General features: G+C 37.0%; 1 protein-coding gene across 1 annotated transcript in view; it reads right to left on the bottom strand.

The window, feature by feature from the left end:
• Positions 1–1730: 1730 nt before the first annotated feature.
• Positions 1731–26183, bottom strand: part of HS2ST1 (heparan sulfate 2-O-sulfotransferase 1) — an 81633-nt gene continuing 57180 nt past the window's right edge. The window contains exons 2-7 of the mRNA XM_039556547.1: positions 23283–23521; positions 16946–17031; positions 13282–13420; positions 9069–9166; positions 7851–8008; positions 1731–6348 (exon numbers count right to left, since the gene is read on the bottom strand). Of these exons, the coding sequence (XP_039412481.1) occupies positions 6122–6348; positions 7851–8008; positions 9069–9166; positions 13282–13420; positions 16946–17031; positions 23283–23521 (947 nt within the window). The 3' untranslated portion in view covers positions 1731–6121. The remainder of the gene's footprint in view (positions 6349–7850; positions 8009–9068; positions 9167–13281; positions 13421–16945; positions 17032–23282; positions 23522–26183) is intronic.

Genomic DNA, 26183 nt, shown 5'->3' with positions numbered 1-26183 from the left:
AATAACATATGTAATGCAGCACAGTAGTGAATATTTTCTTAAAACATCAGAGAATGCAATACCTGCATACTTGAACTATAACCACAATTCCCATGAATCACCATTTTAACCTATTTTGTTCCCAGATTTTATTTTTTTTTCAATAGGAAGATTATTCTCTGTGCAATTATTTTGACAGTCATATTTATTACAAAAGGTTAATATCTGTGTGTAGCAAATATGAGAATGGATTCAGGATCAGCCTTGCAAGTGTGCAGAAAATGGGCAGAGAATGTTTATCACAGTATTTTCCATTTTTATGAGGATGCAGTTGGTTATTATGACAAGGTGAAAGGTCTCAAAGCCTTCATTTTTAGGCCACAGGTGTTCTTTGTAGAGGTTTTTTTAATAAAGAGTATTATTAGTCCTTTAAATTAGCTCTTATTGAAAGTTGCCACATCTGCGTTATGTCGTAATGAAGCTGGGGGAGGAGGTCATAGCAGGGGACTTGTGCTTGAAGAAAACATCTGGGCATTGCTTTGACATTCACTAGCAACTTATTTTATTTTATTAAAAAGTAAGGAAATTGTACTGAAATCAATTGCAAGATGCAAACAATAAATAAAATGAAAATACAGGATCTGAAAAAAAATAAAATTGGTTGGAACAAAAACCACCTTTTCCTTCTCTTGCTCCCCGCCCATGAATTCCAACTGCTGAGATTAATTACCTGTGCAAATGGGAACATCAGGTAAAAAATGGTTCAAACAGTACTTACCACAGTCATTCTCTCTTTCAGAGGAGGAGCTACTGTCATTTCAAATAATGCTTTTTATTGTATTGCAACTTTTTTTGGCTGCCATTTAATTCATTACATCATTTCAGAGACAGGTACAGTGACCTTAGGAAGTCCTGTACCTTTATATAGGCATTTTCCCCCTCCACTTCCCCCTGGCTGATAAAAGCAGAGAGACTGTTTCCTGTGCACAACTACACCTATCACTTCCATTCACAGGAGCAAGGAAAAGTCTACTTTCAACAAAAGGGGGATTTAAAAGCCATTAAAATCCTCAAGTGGAAGTTGCTGAGTAATTGCATGATGGTTCTTAATTGTCATAACTACACATTAGGAACCACTGCATTAAGAAACTTGGCAGGGTCAGATGATGTTCAGCTCCATGGCACACACAGCCAGGGATGTTTATAGGGCAGTGGTTATAGTATGCCTCAGAAATCCTCAACAGCACTATACCCATGCTCACCGTATTTTCTTGTTCTAAGTCCTTGCTTACAAATGCAAATGACATTTCTAGTCTACTCAAGTTCTTACACCACTCTCAGCACTGCAGTAACTGAGGGTGTTCCCGTACCATAGCAATCAGTCGGTCACTTGTTCCCTTAGGCAGGGAAGCACAGATGTATCAATCCACTGTTTTAATGCCAGTTTTCTGTTCTTACAAATCTTGGCTTCAATATTAAGGACTTTTTATTGATGCTTTCAGCACAGTGTATACCCTCTGCAAACTTAAAACATATCTGGTCATGAAGGCCATGCAAGTTCTAAGGGCCTATAAATATATTTGGTTATAGCTGTATGAAATTATTGCAGACGAGCTACACTCCAGCTTGTCTCTCCCCTCCAAAATCACAATAGCTGCCAACAAAGTTCACAATACTGTATAACAACATGTTCCAGAAAAAAAGCATTCAATGTGAATGTGACATGCAAATATTAAGACAGGACACCAGACTTCTTTTCTTTCCCCTTCCCAGTGGGTGTTTTATTTTATAGCATTTGCATTAGGTAATCAACTGAAACACTTAAACAACAGAAAGCTGGCAGCACAGTGAGGAAAAATGGAGATTATTTCTCAAACAGCTGTGACAAAATGGTTTCAAGTTGGAATAGTATTGCACAAATGAATCAATTTATGGAGGGTGAGTGGGAGCAAGCATCTTCAACATGGATTGTGAGGAAAAAAGGCACTATTTAGCTGTGTGTGTTTAAAAAGAAAAAGGTAATGAAGCACAATCCATGTTTTTCAAAATTACATTCAGGACTGCTTTAGAAATGCTCAAAAATCTGTCTCTTTTGCAGAAGCTATGGAAAGCTGCTGATGTAAATATCAGACAGTACAAGTGTACGAACATTTATAATTATGCTCTAGAAAAGTCTCAGGAAGAGGGCTCTTTCTATAAATACTGCTGGAAAGGTTACAGAGTTGCATAGGCTTACAGTAAAGGAAGCATCCATCCAACTAAGTAGCCTTAAACTTTCTTTAAGTTTAATCTCTAGTAGTCATAAAATATGCTCTAATTTTGAAGAGCTAAATTGGCAGTGCACTTGGATCAGGCTTTTCCATTGACTGCTTAAGCAGCACAGTTCAGACAGTATCATCTACACACCTTTTTGTCATATACACCTTTAGCAACGCCAGGTAAGCTTAATGGAGAATTCAAACACAAGTGTAAAAGAAAATAATTGAATTTTAGTGATAGAATATAGAACTGCTCTGAGACTATCAATAAGCAAAAGTTTATTCCTGTAATGTAAAAATAGCTAGGTATCTTCAGAAAAAACTAAATACACAGAAAAGGCATTTCAAATGACCAGGATGGGCTGGTTCTCCATCTCCTATTTTGTATAGCTATACATTTTCATGTCTGTTTGAAAATGAAGCCATGATCAGCATACCAATGAAAGAGAGACTGCTAGAAAATCCACCCAGAACAAGCAGGAATGTGCACAGAGGACATTCTGCACCCTAGCCTTGGGTCTGCTTATAGATGCACTAACAAAATAAGAGTGAAATTCTTGTTGCATGTCTGCAGAATTATTAAGGGAAGGAGCTACAAACACTGTTGCTCTCCTGCCAGCACTGCCTGGTGTATCACAAGTGTCCCAGGCATGCTGTGGGTACGGCTGGGTAGTCACCAGCACAGCGGGGCCTTGCGCCTTGTGCTGACATCAAGAGTTTCAATAGGGCTAGAGCTTTGCACGAAATGTGGGTGGTAGTTTTGTACAGAAAGTACAGAACAGTGTAACAAAATCTACTCTCAACTATATGTAGATAGATGAGCATTTCAGCACCTTTCAAATGAACTTAGCCCTGCAAAAAGCCAATCCCATTCCTCTACAGAGAGTACAGTGACTTCAGTTATAAGATCTGTGTTCAGGAGGCTGCATAGTAGTTTACTGATCATAAAACAAGCAAAATCACAATTTCACATATTGCTGCTTTCCTCTATGAGTCATTAAGGGAAAATACATGAGATAAATCATACTTCTACACTGTAAAATATTTTTAATGGTAACAACTTGGATTGTTTCTGTTTCCAAACAGAAGATGAATAGAACAGAGTATTAAAAATCTGTAAAGCTCCTTTTCCTAAACTGTCTTTTATGAAATCCAAGTTTGATAGTTCTAAACTCAAATTATTCTAAGTCCACAGTTGGCTTTAGTGGTTGCACTAGATATAAAAGTAGACAGCCTTGGTTCCTTCTGTGTTGTACAGGTGATCACATTTTCTGAATACATCTGGAATGAGTACTGCTCCAATTGTTGCTAACATTTCTCAAAAATATTCCTAAAATTCTTGTTTGTCTCAATCTTAACAGTTCCCAGCAAAGAACAGGAAGTGATATCTGATTAAATAAAATGTGTTACCTTACATGAACTATGAAAAATATATTGCTCTTTTAAAAGTAAAAAAAATTGCATTGGTTTTGTTATTGAAGACTCATAATTAAGAAATTCCAAATCCTGGAAGAAAAGAAACATAACTTTTAAAATTGCTTACAGAATAGAAGGAGTTTCTGTAGACCCTACTGAAATCAGTAGAAGTTTTGTCTATTGTTTTCTTGTCAATAGAGAAGCATTTGTCTACATACCTATTTCATTACTTAGATGAGTGTTTTGTATTTTCACTTAGCAAGCTCTTCAGCTCTCTTAGAGGTGCTCTTCTGAAAATTTGCAAGAAGGTAAACTCATCTGAATTATTCTTAAGGAAAACAACATGGTAAAAAAACCCCCAAAAATCTAACATAAAACGATCACTGAGCAGAAATCTTTCCTGGGATTATAAATATTTATTTTTTTTAAAAAGTGACTGCTTTTCAATGAAAACTTTTAGATGCCCATTAACTACTTTTTGTGTATGACTCCTCAGTTCCTTTCATTAGCTAGGAAACATGTCTTCATGTGTGACCTAACATATCCTATATCCAAGCATGTTGGCATTATTATTGATGTCAACAGACAAGAACTAGAACAGGAAGTCTTATGCATGGTTCATGCTATATAAATGGTAACTTATGAGAAGGAACTTCCCTGATTATTTGGGAAGAACAAAGAGAGATCTATTTTTAAAATCAGAAGGGAAAAATCTAAGAAAACAAAGAAACTGCAAGATGTACTTGATAGTCTCTTGTTATCCTCTCTGTAATTGGGCTGTTGCTTTTGGCTGCAGACATCCAGTTCACAGACCATTTTCCATTTCCTTTGTTTTCATTACAAGAACAAGCTGGTTAAAGAAACTCCACTTGGTAATTTTAAACTAAGCCTTCAGCATGATACCTTAGGAATTTAAGCCTTTCCCACCATTCCTTTGTCTCCTCAGTGCCTTCCCAATCAAATCCTGTGAAAAGCACTTTTAAGAAAAGGCAGGTGTAAGTTGTGTAAATACTCATCTTTAAGAAAATTCATTAGGAAAAGTTCTTGCAGTGCTCCATGGCCATTTGCTATAATGCAGTGGCCCCAAACATCTGTTCTCAAATTTCAATTTACTTCATCTACCAGGTGTTTCACATTGTTAATAATGGCAACTCACAAAGTTACAACAGTCGCGTAATGGCAGTTACATAAATACAATTATGTCAATCAAGTTCACTGCATCTTTCTCAACCACACTGCACATGACACTTTTCTTCTTGTTCTCTTACCCTTCTAAAAGGATGAAGACTACATTTCTGTAAAGACAAACCCTGGACAACATTCTGGTACTGAAGTCAGAGAGGTCACTGAAGTGTGTTTCAGCAATGTCCAACAGTTAACTCAACCAGGAATTAGATGTGATGTTTTTCACTTCACATGTAACAGAACCGGTGCAAAAAACCCCACTTTAAACTAGTTACTTTTAAACCTTTTGGTCCAAATACATAAAATTAGCAGTATTTACAGCATTTTACTCCTTTTGTAAATGCAATGCTTTAAAATACGTTATAAAGCACCTCAGTAAAAATATTCTACAGATAAAAGTATTGAAGTAGTAGGAAAACCCTAGCCATACCACAGCTCACTAATAGAGTCATAATATGGATTCACCAATACCTCAGTTTACAATTATTACAAAGAATCCATGGAGAAACTTACTGAATTTACGATTTTTATACCACTGTGTAAGGATCAACTAGAACTGCAGACAATACCAAATTTCTTTGTCATTTTCCCAACCTCAGTCAGTGGTGGTAGTGATTAAAAAAAACCAAAATAAAAACCCCACTGCTCTGATTCTTTAACTTTTTACAATATTAATGTGAAAATGACATTTTAACACTAATGAGTAGTTATAATTTTTTAATAAAACCACATATATAAATATGGGCAATTCCAGCAGCAGCAGCATTTCTCAGCAGAACATGATTAACCATCCCAATTAATACCATGTGACATGATTCACAAAAACAAAGCACAGATGTCAACCAGTTATTAGGACTACTCATACTGTATACAACCAAAATTTCCATGTTGAAAGCTGGGGAAAATTTTTCCTCTTCACAGAAGTATAAATGAAAATAAATTGCTCTGAAAATTAAAAAGAGCATCAACAGAAGTGGTTTTTTGATTGTTTATATTTTCAAATAGAACTGCCGTGTATTAATTGCTCCGAATTACAGTGTAGATTTCTTCAGGTTAAGGATATTGACTCCCACGGAAAGTATTAGTTAGATAAAAGAAATGAAGCCTTTGCTTCTGGATTACCAACACAGCTATATCCACAGCCCTGGAGGTGATCCACAACCCACTTTTCTCATATAAAGAAATGTCTTGGAGGTCTACAAGCAATCTAGTTTCCATGGCTGAGGACTAAGATGATGATGTGACCAAAGATTTAGGTCCATAAATCTAACAGTATAGCGTTCTTAGTTTGATTTAGGGTAAATCTTTTCATAGAAAAAGTTTTGAGCCAGAATATACAATTCTCCATCTTTTTCCCGAACTGCATGTGCTCTGACAAACTGAAATTGCTCCAGTGCAAATTCATAGAACTCATTCTCCATTTTCCAGATTTCAGACTGTTGTAGCTTGGCAATAGTTTCTTTTGTGGGAAGTTTTTTCTCAGTTGTTTTCCTAAGATGCGACTTCTTTCCTAAATGCAAAATGAAAGCAATAACTTCATTTTCAAGTTCACATGCTCAAAAAATGTTTACAGTCCTTTTATTTACAGAGTTTTTATACTCTCAGTGTGTTGATAAACTGCATTAGAAGGGACAGGCTTTAATCCAAAATTTATTAACACAACATGCAGAGTTGGAGAACTGCAGCCTCTCAGTAAATGTTTATGAATCCATTGCATCCATTCTTTCAATTCTTCCTCCTTGCTCTAATAAACCCAGGGAATGAACATTCATTTAAGGAATAAGATTACTCCACACAATCTACCTGGAGCAAAATTGGTCTTTCGAAATTAATTATTTAGATGTTAATCTGGTATCAAATGTTAAGAATTTTAGAAACTGCACAGGAGATACTTCTTTCATAGAATCATAGAAACATTTAGGTTGGAAAAGACATTTAAGGTCATCGAGTCCAACTGCAAACCTAACACTGCCAAGTCCCACTAAGCCATGTCCCCAGGCGCCACACCTACATACCTTTTAAATACCTCCGCCAGTTCTACACGTCTTTTAAATACCTCCAGGGAAGGTTATATTCAACTCAGACTACCAAAAATGCCCTTGCTCTGGCATAGCTCTCTGTAGCCCTCCATGAAAGAGAAAAAACCCCTTGTTTTCAAGTTATTTCAATTGTCTATTTCTAATCAAAATACAATCTCTACTAATGGCATTTAAACCATTATACTCCCATCTAAATAGAATACTGTAGTCTTATCATAAATGATATGTAAGCCACATCCCTGTTGCACAGAGTTTCTGAGACAAAGATGACCAAAATGACGACCAGATTTTCCCCAAGGAGTGCTGCCTATTGCTTTGTAATTAACTTGTTAATACTACATATCTAGGCTCTGTACATCAGATTCTTTTCTCCCTCTATTTGTAGATAGAGGCCCTGCTAAGATAGATCTTTTCTTCATCATAAATTGCATGGCCAGCTCCTAGAAACTGAGCTACTAGTTGTTACATCTTACTAGGAGCCCAGGAAGATAAACATCTACTTGGGTCTCTGCATCTCTCAGGCTTTATTGCTCAGCCAACCAGGGTGCATCGAGCACACTTAATTCCAGCAGGGCTTCAGAGGAAATGGAAATCTGCCACATCAGCCACTTTACAAAACTGAAGCCACTGCAAAACCTTAAAAAAATGTTCTGCTATAAGCACGTCACAATGTTACATGCAGTATACCTACCCACCTACCTTTACCCCAACCTTAAATATTTACAATTCGTGTAAGGCAGAAGGATACTTGGAGTAGCCCCTCTCACCCTGCCCCCACTGCCCCCCTCAAAAAAAAAGAAGTATTGAGAATCTTTGAAAATGAGTTTGTCTCTTCTGTAGGAGCATCACTCAGCTGGGAGGCAAACCTGGCAGAGACTCAAAACTATTCATCTAGATCTAAAGAATTCACATGAAAATGGCAATAAGAGGATGAAAAATCCATGGAATCCATGAGAATCAACTATTTAAATACCTGTGCGGTACAGTTCTGTGGCACCCCTGAAGAAACGGGGCAAAGCTGCCTCCAATAACATGATAAAGTCTTCAAGCTCTTCAGTAACTCCCACTAGGAAGTATTCATTAATCAGATTGTATTTGGCTTGTTCCAAGGCCCATCTGCTTCCCACATTCCTAAAATGACAGAGAACAATTACAGCAAGTCCTGATGTCAGCCAACAATCCTTGGTCCCTAGATGGAGATTACTTCACAACAGAACATTTGTATAGGAAAGGCAGGACTCATTTTAAGTTATAACCATTCCTAACTTCATTTTCCTTTCCAGTTTCTCTCATCTGTGTTCTTACCTAAAAATACAACTCTATTTATAAAAGTCTCAACAAAAATACCCGATGTGTGTATATGCTTAATGCTTCTATTCATGCAATTTTTCCAGGATTTACATTGTCTCAATATTAATACCCTGTTCTCCACTTTCACATTAGATACCAGAAATTTGAACACACCTTCCCTTTTGCACCTCCTTTCTTTCTCTGCTTCTCCACATGGCCAGAGAGTAGATAGGTTTGACCAACAGGCACTGAAAGAGGATCTCACAAGTGGCCATTTACTTTGCATGTGTTTGAATGAACAATACCTTTGAGAAATAATTGGCCTTGATATCACATAGAGTCTTTCAAATAATCTAGGGGTTTTTTGTTTTTTTTTTTTTTGCTAAAGAGTTTTTTTAAGTCTGTGCCATTATTATAAAACACGTTGCATTGACAGATGGACACTATTTGCTTTTGTTTCAGTTTCTGCTAAGTAGCATTGACTACTAGATATCTGGTAAAGGTTTTAAAAGATAAATTTATCCCAATCTCAGTTATTGTGTACTCCCCAGGAACTTCAGGAGCTTGAACTAAAATATCTCCATTCCAAAAGAATAATACTGTAGTCTGACTTAAGAGAAAGTGTCAAGACTCTAAATCTGCAAAAATGATTTTTAAAATTGAAAACATGTTTTCCCTCATAGCACTGCTGATACAATATTGTAATGTATTGCTAGTTTAAAGAACTGCAAAACTGTTTCAGTAAATCCATCTTCTACAGAAAACACATTACTTGAGTATTCATTGCTTCACTCTGTCCAGTCCCTCACACTTTTATCAACCGGGCTACATATTAAAATTTGTTAAAGTTTAGATTTCAGCACTGATGTACTTGACTAACAAGCTACATTTATCTCCCTACCAGCATTCCGAGCTGTGGCCACAGAAGAATGGAATTTGAAGCCAAAGTTTCTCTGGAGCACAGTCGGAACCTCCAGCTGCCACACATTCATCAAAGGTCTGGAACAAAGACAAAATTGAGCTGAGCTTTAAAATTTCATATATGTATCAAACATCCCAAACTGGTTAGTTGCTAAATGCAGTGGGGACAGAAAAACACATATATGATGTTAAAGAAAAAGAAACATTTTTTCAAGCCTTGCTTTCACAGTGTTTTTAGGATGACCTATTGTCCCAATTAAATAGTACTTGGACAGTCTTTCATGGTTACAACTAACGAACAATTGATCTTACCTGGTACATTGATACACCTTTGATATAACCTTAGCAAAGGCTATTTGTCAAAACTAGAAAAAACAGTCCCTACGTGTTGGTATAATTGTTTTCCCCTACAAAAAAAGTCACTAAAGATACAGCATCAAATGCCATCAGGAACTGTGTGATCCTTCAACAGCTGGATCTTTATAACATAGAACATTGTGCATTTTGTGTTTTAGATTAAACAAGGATCTATTATATTTTAATTATGACAAACAACTGCCATTTCAGAGGCTAATTTTTTTTTTGGCAATCAGAAGAAGTGAATGGAAGTTTTCACTGCATAACAGAATATTCCATACAATATTGCTCTCTATGTGGATACACAGCTGTAGTAACAGAGTTTCAACTGCAGTAACACAGTTACAAAAGGAACTCCATTAGCACTGGAAGGAATTTGTAAATGCTTTATTATGTCACCATAAAGTATTTATGATATTTCTAATGAAGATATAAGGCCTGTATCTAGGATAGATTAAAAAAAAATAGATCACATAGACAACTTTGTAGACTGCTTCTTCTGTATAATTACAAGTTTCTGTTCAAAGCAACTATGTAAAAACACATTTGTGTAATTATTTGGGGTTAAGAACAAGGACAACATCATTTGCTTCTATTTTGTGATGAAGTTTATAAAATAATCTGAAAAAATTATTGATACTATGCCAAAGCAGGGAGTAAACTGTGGTGCCTTGGTTCACATTGAACTCTGAGTTTAGAATAGCTTGTACATGTGTCTTGGGGTGACTTTATGATGTGTATCCCCTATGATGTATATCCCTCTATGCCCAGACATGATTCCTGTGCCTTTCTGTGTCTTTAAAACTGGGTGCAAGAGAAAGAAAAAAAAGCCAGACGAACTTTTCAATGCAGTTTGTGTTCCAAGGACACAGAGATAGCTGCTTCTGTGGTGGCAAGAGCGGAGGAAAGCACTTTCCTGCTTTTCCCAGCTCTTGGCTCTTCTTCTCGGAAGAGAGAGACAGAGAGTTAAACTCCTTTGTTTCCCTGGGACTTTGGCTTCTTTTTCTTCTCTTCTGGAACTGTTCAGAACATCAGAACCTCACTGGGAGACCTTACACTGGCCCAGAGGGGTTGGGGCCCCCACGCTGAACTCCAGCTCCAGGGTGAGAGAGGGAGAGACCACACCCACAGAAAGGACTCTAAAATCTTCCCAGGTTTCTCTCCACAGCGAGAGGTTTTATTATTTAACATTATTATTCTTTTCCTGTGTGTTTGTTACATAAATCGGTTTTTTCCTTCACTTTTCTCCAAGGAAATTTTTTCCCGAACCTGGTGGGGGAGGGGTGGCTGAAACCTGCCTTCTATCAGAGGACGTTCATTTTGGACGTTCCTCTGAATTTGTCTCAAACCAGGACAACATGCCACACATCACAGATAAAAATGCAGCTTAACCAGGAAAACAAGACATTGGTATGCTTTCCCTGGCATAGTTCTCTAGGGAATTTCTGCGCCAATCTATTGTTAAATGCACAGCCTAAATTATGAACATTTATACTAAAAATGAACTGGCATCTGTGCAAAGATTTCTTTGCTTATACCTGCAGGTTATTTTACAGTTAATAAGCAAAAGGAAGCAAGCCATTTTCTAAGTAAGTCGAAATAGGACAGACTTCGTTCCACACTTCCTCTTACATACCTACCTTGACTGCTCCATCCAGAGATTTTATTGTAAGAAACCCTTGCCTCTACAGACTCTGCATTTGGAGCCAAATTTGACTGGAAGCACAGGGACACAGAAAAAAAACCTAATTAAGAATTCTTCCATATAACTGCTGTAGTATGGACTGGGAGGGGACTGGAGTGTAAAGTACATTGAGATTCCTTTTCACTAATAAAGGAACAATTGACTTCTATTAGAAGTGATTTCTGACCTTCCCTACTTTTCATTTGAAAATCTTTAAGTGAATCTACTGGAACACATACTAGTGTTACATTTATAGAATAAATACATACATACACACATAGAATAAAGACCCTGCAATTGGCTCAATCAATTTTTGAGCTTACTGAATTTTATAACTAATGTATACAAAACTTACATCATCTACACACATACAGTTCCCCAGGGACACTTTGGAAAAACCTGATTTAAATGAAAGAAGCCAGAAGTTTGATACAGTAAATCAATTTCACTTCAAATAAACTTGAGATACTTACAGGACATGTTAAATCTGTATAACAACAACTAAGTCTCAGACCTAAATAAAGTGGTATCATAGTGACAAAAGGAAAAAAGTATCTTCAACAGAAAAACATAAAATTAATAATGCAATGCATTGTAAACATTTTAAATAGGAATGCATTTGACCTTTTTTCCAGCAAATCAAAGCTTACAATGCAGTCTACCATGCAGTAACACTAAGGATTTTTGGCATAACGTTTCCCAGTGACTACCTAACAAGGTTGTTTGGATTATAATTCAAAAATAACACAAATACTGTTAAATTCCACTCTTTTTAGTAAGTTTTATGTCCTAGAAACAGCTCAGACTTGGCAGCATGCTCAGCTTTTCAAGTGACTGATCTCCAGCAGGAAAGAGGAAGACAGCAGGCTACAAAAGATGAGATCCTATCTCTCTTTTTAAAAATGCCTTTATGAAATCATATCACCTTTTAATCTATTTAGCCAGTTCTATAAAGACAATTTTTAAGCTTAATTTCAATTTATTCTTGAAGCTTTCCTCTTCCAAGGCTGCTATGCTGCAGGATACCTGGACAAACCGAAATGCAGTAGCTGAAGATGGCGCTAAACCCTAAATAACAGGGAGCAGTTAGTTCCCAACTGGAAAGAAAAGAGGAATGGTTTGCTCCCAGTATTTATAAAGCACTATTTGGATGGGGGCAGCATACAAATGATCACTCATGTTTATTAGTTATGGTGTTTATAGACTAAGCTGTCTTTAGTGTGATTTTTGCTTATTTTTTCAGTGTCTCTTGGTACTCACACAGCATGACACTAAATTGTCAACATTACAGAAAAACAGTAAGAAACAGAAAACAGAAAAACAGCTTAAGAAAATATTGTCACTGAAACTGTATAAAGTGTTTGACTCTGTAAAGCACAAAAACTCATTGCATTTTTCAGGATTCCACACTGTTCTAGCTGCAGTTTTATAAACTATACTCATATACTTAATACACTACTTTTCTTCCCGATTTAAGAAAAATCCAAAGCAACATGCCCAAAAAATGTCATATTGCAAACCATGACAGGGATGTATAGATTCTTTCTGGAACAAATATATTATGGAGCCTGAATGATATTGCCATTCTGAAGCTGTATTCGTAGTCAATGTTTGAATGTGCTAACCTGAACTTATACCTACAACCACCTAAGACACAGGAGGAAGTACAGAAATTTATGTATCATACTCCACAGCAAAAAGATATTTCAATGTTTCAGTTTTTAAAAAATGAAATAAATTGGGTTGCTAATTATATGAAAATAAACAACAATGCCAAAGCATCAGCAGTTCTACTGCTTTTGATGGAAAATGTGTCTCAGTCTTCAACAAGAAGAGATGTAGCCTTCTTACATAGGAGGAATAGCTTAATTTCATAACTACAAGTCTGGATGCCTAAAAAACAATTTTTAAAAAGGTTTTATTTAGTTTTTTTTAACAAATTGCAACATATAGTGAATTTATAAGGGTGTAAAGAACCTACTTAATGTCATGCTCTGCTCCAGTATGGACAGGAAATGGAGAATATAACTCACAAAGCCACCATTAGTACCAAGGTTGATAAAACAACTATTCAGCTTTTATCAGGACATTTTAAAAATTGTTTTCACATTAATTTTAGTAAGTACAGCATATACAATTGGGTGTACTTTACCTTTTTATCCCCCTGTTTTCGCCTCCGTAGCCCTGGTCTGTAATCATCTCCAAAGCGCAGAAAGTAATAATAAGAAACTAGGCGTTCTATAGGATCTCTTATGACATTTATGTAAATTGGTTTCTTTTTAACACCAAATCTAAAGTAAAAGAGGAAAAACACATCTTTCAAAGGACAAATCAAAGCTTCTCATCTAATACGTAGAAGCCTGTCTTGTTACAACTATACATATAAAATCTATACACAGAATACATGATACTGAGAGGAAGTTTAATCATCCTCATATCCAGCATATTACACGGATGTGAAAGTAAACTCAATTTCAGTTTGCCTAGGATTATGATTTTAAGGGTTTATTATTAAAGAAACAAACAAACCAGACATACTGTCATACAAATTGATACTAAAAATGTTTACACAACCATCCTTACTCTAGAAATGCCTTAACTAGTTTAGCAGCCACATACATGTTTATAGTAAGTACAAGGAAGTTTGATATTGAGTTCCTGCCCTTGTGAACTGAGCTTTGTAATGCTATGAGTGGTTTTCCTGGCAGGTCTCCAGTTGTCAGAGACATTAACTGTAACAGCAGGAAGACAGAGCTCAGAGCCCATCCATTGCCTGGGTTGAATGCAGATGGCTATGCTTATTAAATATAAGTCTAAGATAGTATCTGTAATCATATTAACTTCTCTATCTAAAGATATAAAATTTTTCCTTAGACATTTATCCTAAGCAAATTTTGATGTACTGCAGTACAAACAGAAGCCTGATGAAATGAGGCAGTAAGCTCACGCGACACATGAGGAAGATTTAAACCACCAAACTGTTTTGTGCAAATGCTACCTTTCGGTGATCTACATTCAAGTCAGCTTTTACAATACATTTCTCAGTTTTATTTTCTCTTCCATTTGAGACATCCTTTGGCAAATAATTATGGTATCCAAATATTAAAGAGTTTATATCACAATGGAAATTGCAAGTGTGTCAAGTGCCCTGACATAAAGCTAAAAGCTGGAAAAAAAAGTTCTCTTCTGTTCCTATGCAAACTGGGAAAGCGTTCTGCATCTACAGAGGGCCATTCATGCCTCCTAGCTTGACTAAAACAGAGCACTCATAGTTTTAAGATGCAGTGCCATTATTGTTGAAGGGATAAATTTTACTACCAGATACTGTACATATGAGGAATCTTAAGCTGAAAAGCTTAAGAACAGAAACGTAGCAAAAGCAGCAGAAAGGAGGAAGTTAGAAAAAAAAACAATTAACAGGCATTACTTTTTCCAAAGACCAGCATTACAGACAGAGAAATTGTTAGAGGCTACAGAAAGAGCAATTGATTCTCCAATGCTGCCAGCAGAGTACCAATGAGTCAGTCTGAAGCACTCAAAGGTGGCATTGCTGACATCTGTCTGCATGCCAGCTCTGACTTTCCAAAGCCTGCAGATAGAGTGTGTGAATGTTTCAGCCATTCTGATGCAAAATCCAGGCTTTGAACTGCATCCTCTTTAAGGTACACTAAAGTGCATGAGACATGCACATGTCCCCTTCCACAGACTACTGCAGATGCTGAGAAAGCTGTAACAAACCATTTTGATACAGCAGCAGACTCAACCAACGAACAGCACATATCTGTGGGTTAATGAACATGTCCAAGTCCTTAGAAATGCTTGTGCTGGATTGTACAATTGCATGGATTTGTACACGAGCTTTCACAACTAGCTTCAGTTACAGTAACACAGGTTGTTACTGTAACTTTATTAATAATAACAGTGAATTGGCAATTGCATTGTCAAAGAACTTTTTTTCCCAACCATTTACCAGAGAAAATAGGGAATAAGAATGGATAAGAAATTTTTAAAACACAAAAAGAAAAGGGAAAAAATTTAAACTTTTATTACTGTAATTTCTACATTGATGGATTACAATAACCTGTCCTCAATATTGTGAGTCATCGATGGAATCCAGTACTTTTAAGTTTCGCATATTTTAAGAGGTACTTCTGATATTTGACAGTGGACCTAAGTCTGATGTCCATGTATACGGAAGCATTGACTCTTCTGAAATATTTTACACTTCTTAACTACAAAAATGTTCATTACAAGAACATACCTCACAGCCTTAAAGGTGTGGGCCTTGTCAAGCACAACCAGCGTATTCAAGATATTATTTTAATAATGAAAACCCAAAGTATGAGAAAGCAAGCTGTTGTAGGGAAAAAAAAAAAATCACTCAGGTGAAAGGATAACAAACAACAAAGACAAGGATAACACAGTCCCGGAGGGAAGATGCAGATGAAAGAAATCTGTGAAATTGCTTAGATGCTTTCTAGATGTAAAATAATTATTTCAGTTTTAGGAGTTCCAGTATCTGAAAATGTTTTCAGCTTTATGAATTAATGTATAAAATAACATTCGGCAGCTTTGCTGCACCAGAAAGCTGTTACTCAGTTCAAGCGTTTATTAATGTTGAAGTATTTTAATTTTAAAAAAGCAGAAAGGAAACTAATGAATTTTTATATATTTTATTTGACTGACTGATTTGCAAGTAACTCTTTTTGCCTGTTACTTTTTGCAAACTTGGTGCCATTGTAGCTTTTAGCATTTTCTGTAATAATATACAGTATTGGGAATCTGTGAAGGTCTCACTTCCCCATTTCATTCATTGGAATAAAAAGTTCAAATTAAAAATCAGTGTACATGACAGAATGAGTAATTAAAAGGAATGACTAAACAAAAGGAATCATTACATACAAAAAAGAATTTAAATAAATACTTTAATGCACAGAAACATAAAAACACTGAGGAGTGACCGTCAGCAAGAGGTAAAAGTAGTGGTTACTATTGTTTGTGCAGTCAAACGTAATGAGATCTGAAAATTCCACTTTCAATTTTAAATCATTTTCCACATGCTTCAAGTGCAAGATGAAGCACTGCCTAGTAAGCATCTTAAGCAAAACTGACTTGTCAGTTCAAGGGGAGGTTTTATAAGACTGAGCTACTGAGGATCACTGCTTTAGATCCAGAAGCAAAAATAAGACAAGAAAACATATGAAAGTGAGAATAAAGATATGATCCTGAACCTTTGAAGTCAGTGAGAGGTTTTTACCATATTTTATTTTAATTTCATTTTAGAAGTAGCAGCATTTAACTCCACAAGAATTATTTCAATGCTTTTTCTAGCAAGCCAAACTACTACAGACCAGAAAACTACTTCAAAATATAACTTTTTATATTTCAATGAAGTGTAAAGAGATACTAAGGTAGAGAAGAATTACATAACTTAAGAGGCAGGTGGTGTTACTCTTTACATGAAACATTTTTGAGAACAGGTATGTTAAACTTCCCTGAACGGGAAGCCAATCCTGAAACAGAACTGCTGGTGTTTCAGAGGAAAGCCATGATTTTCAGTAAAATAAGCTTGGAATTTAGACAAGGAATATTAATCCCAGTATATAAATGATTTTTTAAAAATGAAACTCGGCTACATTTTATCATGCAAGAAAACGAGAAATCGGTGAAATAGCAACCGCAGGTAGTGGCCATATGGGAACGCCAGTGTGAGGGTTTTTACCAAACTGCAGTTCCCAGGCTCCGAGCACTAGAGGGCACTGGCAGCCCAGCCGGAGCCCGCTCCGCGCTCCGCAGGTACCGCCACGGGAACGTACTTGGCGAAGTCCAGGTACGATATATGGCCATGGTAAAATCCTGGCTTCATTTCCTTCCAGGAAGTCACATTCTTCACAAATCGGACCTGTGAAAGTGGGCAACAGAAAGTGTTTCTGTACTGCTCATTACATTTCCCAATACACGGTGTTTCCTGGCTTTTAAGTAAGATCTTGTAATGCATTAGATAAAAAAGTCTATTTTGAATATTACCAAAAAATTTGTGCCAGCTAAAATAGACTTTTCTGCAGCATACAGATGACTAATTTTAGATCATCAGAATTTAATGATGAGAAACAAAACAAAAGCAGAATATAGCAATCAGAAGGACAGTTCAAGGAAAGCTACCACAAAAACATCAGCAAGACAAACATTCACATGTTTGTCAGTGCATTTTATTTGTAATTTGAAAAGAATGTGGAATTCTTTCAGTAGAAATGCAAGTACATATTTGATAGAATTGTCTGATCCGTATTCAGTCCCTCGAATAGAAGTGTACCAGATTTACAGCATGTTCTTAGACCTATTTAACTCGGACATAAGAAATGAATCTGATGGTTCATTTGCTCCTCCATCCCAAAATGCAATGCACAGGTAATCCAGAAATGTTATAAATGCATGCAATGTAAATCCTATCTATAGTTTACTATTTTGAATAGTCATCTTAAGTGTAACATTTCAGGGAAATTTGCATGCTAAAGCATGAAGTAGCCCTTGAACAAGGGCTCATAAAGCAGTTACTGGCAAACTTCACAAAAATAGGAATAGCTTTACATTTCAAAGAACAAAATAAGACACAAGCCCCAAACCAGGGAGTGTGATCAAATTAAGTGGGACATGCAAATCCTGATAGAGCTTGGCTTTATTAGATGAACAGAATATTTTAACATCAAAGCATGTAACTGAAAGTTATTTCAAATCTAGTGAATTGGATAACAAAGAGAGGATGATAAATTTGTACTGCCTGAGCTGTCTGACGAAGATATGCCATTTCTGAGGCAGTGAATTAAAAGATAGTGTTCTCTGCACATCTGCAGTATCTTTTCTGTTATACAGAGAAACAGATAACCACAAAGATCCTGAGGTGAGACAAGAGAGCCAAAAAAGGAAAGTTTGAGAGCTCAAGACAACACACTAACATTCTGTAAGGTCAAGCAGATTGAGAGTATCCTGAAGCATAATATTTACTATTTATTATAACCTACCAGTTGAGGATTTTAAGAGGTGAGACTGGCCTGCTCCTGTTTCTTCAAATGTGCAAAACTCATGGTCTAGGATTTAAGAGGTTGGTAACTTATACTTATTTCTTTAAACACTGGCTCTTAGACTCTCAGATAACAGCAGTGTATATTACTTTTTAGTAACAGGCAACATTAATTTGTTCTGTGCACAAGTTTCATAGTCTGTGGCATTACAAAATTTAAACCACATATTGCACATGAAAATTACGGCAAATCTAGCTGCACGATGTTACACAATGGTGTTTCCTGAACTGCACTGCCTTTCTGTCTGGTTTTGTCCATAGCACAAACTGGTAATATGGGACTTTGAATCCGGTTGAACTACCTTTACTGCTACTGAAATAAACCACACTTCCATTGACTGTATCTTTCCAAGATTAATGACAAGATATTTTCAGTGGAGAGCCTCAGCTATAAATTTTTCTTTACCTAGGAAAGAAGTTTTCTAAATACAAAATATAAATCACCTCTCCTTCCTTCACCCACGAACCCCAAAATGTCACGGTTGGTTGATACAACTCCGCAAGTAAACCAGTTATGCTATTTATGCTGTGCAGTGCAATCCACATACTAAAGGTATGTTTATGTTTCCATGAACAAGCTTTTTGATATCTTACATCATCTAGATTTCAGTTTTGGATAGACTAGGACTAGATATACGGTAATGTTAAGTACAAAATCCTAAGGTTTTTGTCTTAGATCCCTATGCCAGCATCTGGCATCAAACCGTAGATGCTCCAGTAACAGTTACAAAAATCCTTTATTGCCTTTGTCTTACAATGTTATTGTCTGCTACGGAAATAATTTTTATGAACATCGGATGAATAGTCTAGCCTCTAACACCAGCCAAGCTAAGAGAAGGCTAGGAAGGTTTTGTAAGATAGCTGTGACATTTACATCTGTCTTAAGATGGACCTGCAACATGCTGAGCCCCTGAGAACTATAGTTTTTAATGCCCATAACTAGCCTGCAGGCAAGAGATTTTTTTTTTTCTCCCACAGTTTGCAGTATTCCAAAAGCCAGAATTGTTCCAGGTCACAGACAACCTAATGAGTCTGGATTCAGACATTTTAGGTCAGAGTTGAATATTGCTCACTGTTTCATACTGTTAAATATGATCAATTTTACCTTTCTCTTCAGGGCTTAGTGGATAGTGGAGCTTTCAAAAGACAGAGAAAGCTTCTCCATCTGAGCCCAACTGAATAAAATTTGAGGTGACTTTAGAAGTTCATATAGACGTGAATGGAATTCCTGTGAAGTTGTTTCATGGTGCTTTTATATAATCAGCTACAAAGTTGCTTCACAGCCTTTAGTAAGTGGGAAATCAGCTGAGGTTCACTGAATTAAAAAGCCAGATCAAACATACTCTAGGGGAATAAGATGTCCTGAAAGGTAAGTTAAACACATTCAGTTTCTAGGACGGTAAGAATTTAAAACAAGTCCCAGTGAGCCTAAAAAAGGAAAAACCCAACCAGCATACCTGGTCTGAGAAAAAGCCATGTGTGCAAACTAAAGTGGTATTTTAAGTTCTTATCTCTGTCCATTAACTGCAACCATCAGTCCCTCTTCCCTACAGTCTGACCACACACTCACACACCATCAGACACACACAATCACACTCACAATCACACACACACGCATGCGCATGCACGCACACTAATGCACACACAGGCGCACATGCTTGTGCAAGCGTGTGTATGTGCATGTGTGGATGTGTCTGTGTGTGACTGTGTGTCTGAGCTGGACGGTGTGTGTGTGTGTGACTGCTTGTGTCCCAGTGTGTGTGTGTGTGTGTGCAAGAGTGTGTGTATGTGTTAGTATGCAAGAGTGTGTCTGAGTGTGCAAGCATGTGCATGAGTGCGCATGAGTTTGTCTGAGTTAGCTCTGAATCAGAGGGTTGGGAATGCTGGAAACAGGCAAGCAGCACACCTTTGGCTGCAGGCCATGAACAACCACAAGCAAGCCCAAGGCAAGGACAGTTGAGAAGGAATTTTGTGAGATGGTGAATTGAGTTCACCAGTTCAGCCACAGCACAGCCAGGATACCTGCCTTGCACTAATACTTCTTTCTCAGAAGGAAAATACAATTGGCACACATGCAGCACTCATACTCAGTAGACCATCTAACTCTAAGGGAAAAGTTCTTAACTGTTCACGAGCACAGGACAGTACTTCCACTTCTAACAAGAGTTGCTGCAGCCTTTCTCTTGTTCCACTTCTCACTGCCACTGAAACCTGCACTAGCAGAGGAAATAAGTACCACTAAAGCCACTACGACTGTGCTGTCCTCTGAGAGACCAACTGTTTTAGAATGCACTTGGAAGCAAGATAATATATTTTCAGGTTGCTCTTTTGAGAAAAACTGAGAGAGAAACCAAAGGAGAAAAAATAACAAGAAACAGAAAACAGCAAGCTGAGGGAGTGAAACACTGGATAATTGTAGCATTCGTAACAGTATAGAGAATGTTCTCACACCCACTTTTAAAATAATATATCAAGAATACATGCTGTAATGCAGAACAGTCATTTAATTTTAAATGTTTTAGATGACAATTTCACCATGTAACAAAACCAATAAAGTTTGTGTGGCTGGTATGCCATCCTGATAGCCATAACACAGACATTCTTTTACAGACAAAGTGTCACTGCTGAAACATGCAAGCAGCAAATAAAATTCAACCAAACAACTACTCTGATTTAATTATAAAAAGCAAGTGTTTCTACTACAGACCACACAGGTCAGAAATGCAATATAGGCAACATGGCACTCAGCTTGCTGCACAGAAAAGGCCCAACCTGGGGAAAGGGGGGCAACTCCCAGGATCCTGCTGCCAGAGACACTGCAGAAGAAAGGAGGGCTGCTGGGACAAGTTACACCTGAAACTGAGTGTTAGGAACTCTTATCGGATTATCTCAAATCAGATACAGACTATATTTGGAGTGGATTTTAAATATCATTTTTTTCATATTGCATTCAAGAAGTAAAGGTTTCATATATGGGCAGAGAACTTAAAATCTGTTACAGAATCACAGTAGTTTGGAAAAAATACAGCAGAAATACTGCACAAAAGAAGGCTCACTAATTTACAAATTTCTGCCAGGCCCAAGGCAATCTTCACCTTGCTTAGGGAGATTTGCTTCAACAAACAGTATCACTGATAAAACAATTTTGTCTCTATGATGTGTTTACGTATTTTACTACTGGCACATATACACTTAATGCACCCAAATGAGCTACACCAGTGAAGGTGGCATATGAATGTCATGCTAATCCAAGCCCACACAGACTAAATGTCATCAGCTACCACTCAGCACCTCTGCCATCTCCAGACTTACACACTATGACTTACAATGGCAAGTTGTTATCTCCGTGTATTAAAGCTGAATAATTATTTCTGTGATTTTGAACAGCTGTGCAATATATGAAGTTCTTCACTGTCAGCATCTCCCAGTTAATGGCCATCAGAGAAGAATAGTATCAACTGTCTAATTTAAGTACATAATTTATCACCATGGACAAGAGCATAGTATCAAATGAAGGTAGGACTGAGAGTATTGTGTACATGCTCAGCACTGACAGATTTTCATTTTTCAATAGATTATTATCAGAGAAGATGAAGAGTTTCCCTTATACAAAACTAAGCCAGTGAAGAACGTATTTTACTTGAATTAAGTTCAAACAGAAGTAGAAATTTAAGGTAGCCTGTGTAATTTATACCATTGAATTTATATTAAATGACTAGCTCTCCTATCCTTCAGGACAGACCTCCATTTCAAGAGGCACCTTGACAGAAACAGAATTTGGTGGGAAGCGCAGCATGAAGTATTACTGACTTGAGCATGATTTTTAATTAACAGATATAGGCTTATTAAATCATCTGAAAAATCATTCTGCTCTTAGTGCACAGGTCTTTAGTATTTGTTCTATGCAGTGAACAGGACTATAGTGATGGCTACCAGATTTACTCTTAATAATCTCAGTAATCATGTATGACAGTATCACCTTCATATTTAGGAAACAATTTTACAGGAGGAAATACTCAACAGTAACACAACCCCACCATCACAAAACAGATTCCAGTATCACCTAAGTCCATTATTTCCTCTGCATGGAGATCCCTAGCTCAACCTTTCTCCCACATACAGAACTGGAAGTGGAGGGCCTTTAGCATCTGCTTCCCCTCGGCCCAGTCCAGCTGTGCAGAGCTGCTTCTGCCTGCAGACATGCACTTAAAGGAGCTGGAAGGCTCAGTGCTGACATGCTGCAATGCAGAACAGCTCCTGCCTCTGCTGCATATCAACTTAAGCGATCAGCATACAACCGGCAGTACAGAGTTCGGAAACATTTGTTTTACAAGCAGGGATGATGATAGTGATGTTTCAGATCTCTAACCTGGGTTCCCTGCAAGTGCACTCATGTCAGCCAAGGAAATATTAAAGAAGATAAACCAACAAACCTACTTCCTCAGCCCAGCCTAACAAAAACAGGGCATTGATCCTTCATCATCTTTTTTAAATACTCATCATCTGATGCAGTGGTAGCCATGATCATTGCCAGTCTGGTACTACAGTGATTTTAGTGAGAGCTTTAAATGGATGCAAAGTGACCCATCCTTCACAGTGCAAGCTATTTACAACTACTTTTCTGTATGTTTTTTATCACCTGTGAGACCTGACCAGAGCCAGTACCAAAGACACAACTCTAGCCCTGACAGCATGGCACAGTGCCTGCGCTACTCAGAGAGCAAATTGCCTAAGACTGCATTCACTGCAGATGGAGATGACAGGCAAGTAGTATTACACAGCTAAAACAGTTATAACAACAAAGGTCATTTCTACCCCAGTCATGTCCCTTTTTAGCTTTGCTTTTGTCCAAGAAACAGACACTTATCACCTCCAGTAGCCCAGCAAAAACCTAAACCTATTAAGAAATAATATTAATTCTCTACAAAGAAAATATGAACCCATTAGATTGAATATATATTGGAAAACGTGACGTAAAAGCCAATTACATCAGATCACCCAAGTTTACAATAGCAATTTTTTTTTCCTGTGCTCTTTCCTTGTTTCATAAAGACATCCCAAATTCAGCAGCTTACCTGATCTTGCAGAGACATAACAGGATTGTTTTTGGTTGTATTGATATGTAGAACATGGTATTTGTTCTTCGCACAGAGATCATAGGCAATATTTGTGAAGGATGTGCTGGCAGTCTTGGGTACTCTGTTGTAAATAATCACCACATCATCTTCTTCATCCAGTGTCACATCTTGTCGGGGACCATCTACCGTATGACGTTGCTCTATTTCTCTGACTTCATGTCTTGCAATAGCCCTTTCTGTTAAGGATGAAAAATATAAAATGTCACTGTAAACAGCACCAATTCTGAAGTTCAAATCTTAGAACACAACCTGGTGAAAAGCAGTAACTCCTCAGCAATAAAGGAAACACTTGCTGTCCTATGTATTTCTGACATATCTGAACAAACCTTAATCTATAAAAATGAACGAAAGACAGTCCAACACGGAACACAAAGCCTAGAAAGAAAACAGTATGCTTAGGGAACACAGACCATACTCTTATGACTCACAGTGATGCCACTGTCTTTAGAGTCATCATCTCTACAGAAAAATGTCTATAATGCACTATCAAAAGAGGGACATCCCTGAAATATCCCAAATAATTTCTATAATACACCTAGTTAAAAGTTATAATGGAGTTAAAAATGGAGGTAAAAGTTATAAATAAAACAATTTGAAGAATAGGAGTCTTCTGGAAACAGAAATACTAACATCAGAGACCACAGCCAACTGACTGTGCAGAGGCACTGTCATTCAGACGAAACCACTGTTTTTTTATTTCAATTGATACAAGCCCCAAGAGTAAAGCATTAAAATAAACAGGGCTGCAAAAAATTAAATTAGTTTTATTAATTTGAAGTTTGACAAGAATAGAATCAAGAGGTGCTTACAAAACAGGTAACATTAAGGTGAGTGATCTCTGAGTACTGCAATACATCAAATACATCAAAAAGAAAGAAACATGGAAAGGCAAGCAATGAACAACACATTTTGGCAGAGTGAGTAGTTTGCAAATAAACCATCTTTCCTTTTATACAAAGGGCAATACTCGGAGTAATTGAACATTGCTTCAAGTGCTAAAAGCTTATTTGGAAAATAAAACTCACAGTATTACGGCTTTTTCTTTTTTTATGCTGCTGAATATCAAATACCCTGTGCTGATTGAGACACAGTTTTTTTCTGTTCCAGATAAGTATGTATTTTAATACAATTTGTAATACAGATGTCAAAGCACTTTTTCTCATTCATTTATGGTGATACTGCCCTTAATAATGAGCTCAAAGAAATCTGCATTTGTCAACAGTGTAAGCTGAAGTTGATATCACAAGAGTAACCTGTAATTCTCTGCATTATGTTCTTTTACAGGGTATAGCTCTTTATGAATGACACGCTTTTAACAGCAGCAGCAGCTCTTGGCCTTTACCTTCCTTGCTTCTTTAACCCAGCTCCTTCTATTCTCTTTCACCAAATCTCTTTTAATTATAACATAAAATCACTTTTAAAGCAAAATCATTAAGCTGTGAATAGCCTACCCTGTAATTCCACATAAATTGTCTTAAACCACAAACTTCCATCTGTCTGAAATGCTTCAAAGCTTAAACTCACTCACTCTCTCATATGCTCATATCTCACACCCCATAACTAAGTTACATCAGTATGAAAATGTTTGTAGAAAATGCTTATTGAGTATATCTCAATTTTCCACATGACATCTGTTGCTCCCCACTACATCAGTCACAGTTTTTGCTCCTTCCTTTCTCATTTGCTACCTCTCCCATCACTGCTGGCAAACGTCCTATTTTGGGAAGAGATGAGGCAACAGACTCAGGTTTCATCTCTCTGAAGATGGCTACAACAAAATGGGGCTGGTAACTCTCCCCTCCGTGCCAGTAACAGATTAGAGGAAGCATTTGGTACGGAACATAGTTAACCATGTGGCTGCCCAAGGCTACATGGATACTGAATACCACCTAGAGACGCTGAAATGAAACAAATTTAATTGGTATTTTCTACACCAGAGTAGTAGATCTAAGTCAGATTTGAATTATAGCTGCACAAAACCCCAGGGCTGATGAGTGTGGCTGGCGCAAAGGGAAGCTTCCTCTTTCACATGGAATAGGGAAACATTTGAGAAACAGACATGATTTGCAAGAGGATTAATGAGAAATATTCCTCTAATGAGGTATTTTAAACCTTTAAAGAATTAGTGTGACAAGTGCACTTTAAAGACCATGCATAAGATATAAAAGCTGCATGATTGCATGCAATTAGCAGAAATGCTATTGCATCCAACCACCTTCACCTTCCCATGGCAAGGGGGAAAGCAAGAACTCATATAAGGAGCAGGACCTTCACAAGCCTGAAGTATACAGACAGTCCTATTATGAAAAAAATAAAGAGGCCTTAAATTTCAAACTAAAACAAAAACTGATCTTTAAGATAAAGCACTGAAATCACCTTTTTGGAATAATTGCAATAGTTAAAAAAAAAGGCTGAAATGAAATGAAGATTATAAATTGCTAAAATGCAAGGGAAGTTGAAGTGAGAAGCAGAGGGAGCACCTGGAAGTGTCTAACCTGGTTAGCCATCCTAACGGCCTATTTCATTCTAGTCTATGAGTAACACAGTAACAAAAATTGCAAGTTTTGTAAAAGTGCACATTTTTTCCCAGTCACAAATAGTTTGCAGCTTCTCCTTTGAAGTCAGGAAGCTCTTCTGATACTTACTGAAAAGTCAGTTTAACTCTTAAAATGATGTATATCGATTTTATTTATTGATAAGGTTAGTTAGTTAATTTATAATTTGGAGAGGGGCAGAGGTCCAGTAATAGTAACATGCAACTAAGAATAGTCTTTGAGATACCTATGTAATCAGAAGTTAGATAATTTGAGGAGTTAATGGGCATTTGATTAACTACAT

The sequence above is a fragment of the Corvus cornix genome, chromosome 8, assembly GCF_000738735.6.
Source record: "Corvus cornix cornix isolate S_Up_H32 chromosome 8, ASM73873v5, whole genome shotgun sequence".
Lineage (NCBI taxonomy): Eukaryota > Metazoa > Chordata > Aves > Passeriformes > Corvidae > Corvus > Corvus cornix.
Note: the sequence above shows the minus strand (reverse complement) of the source record. Positions and strands in the feature narration are given on the sequence as shown.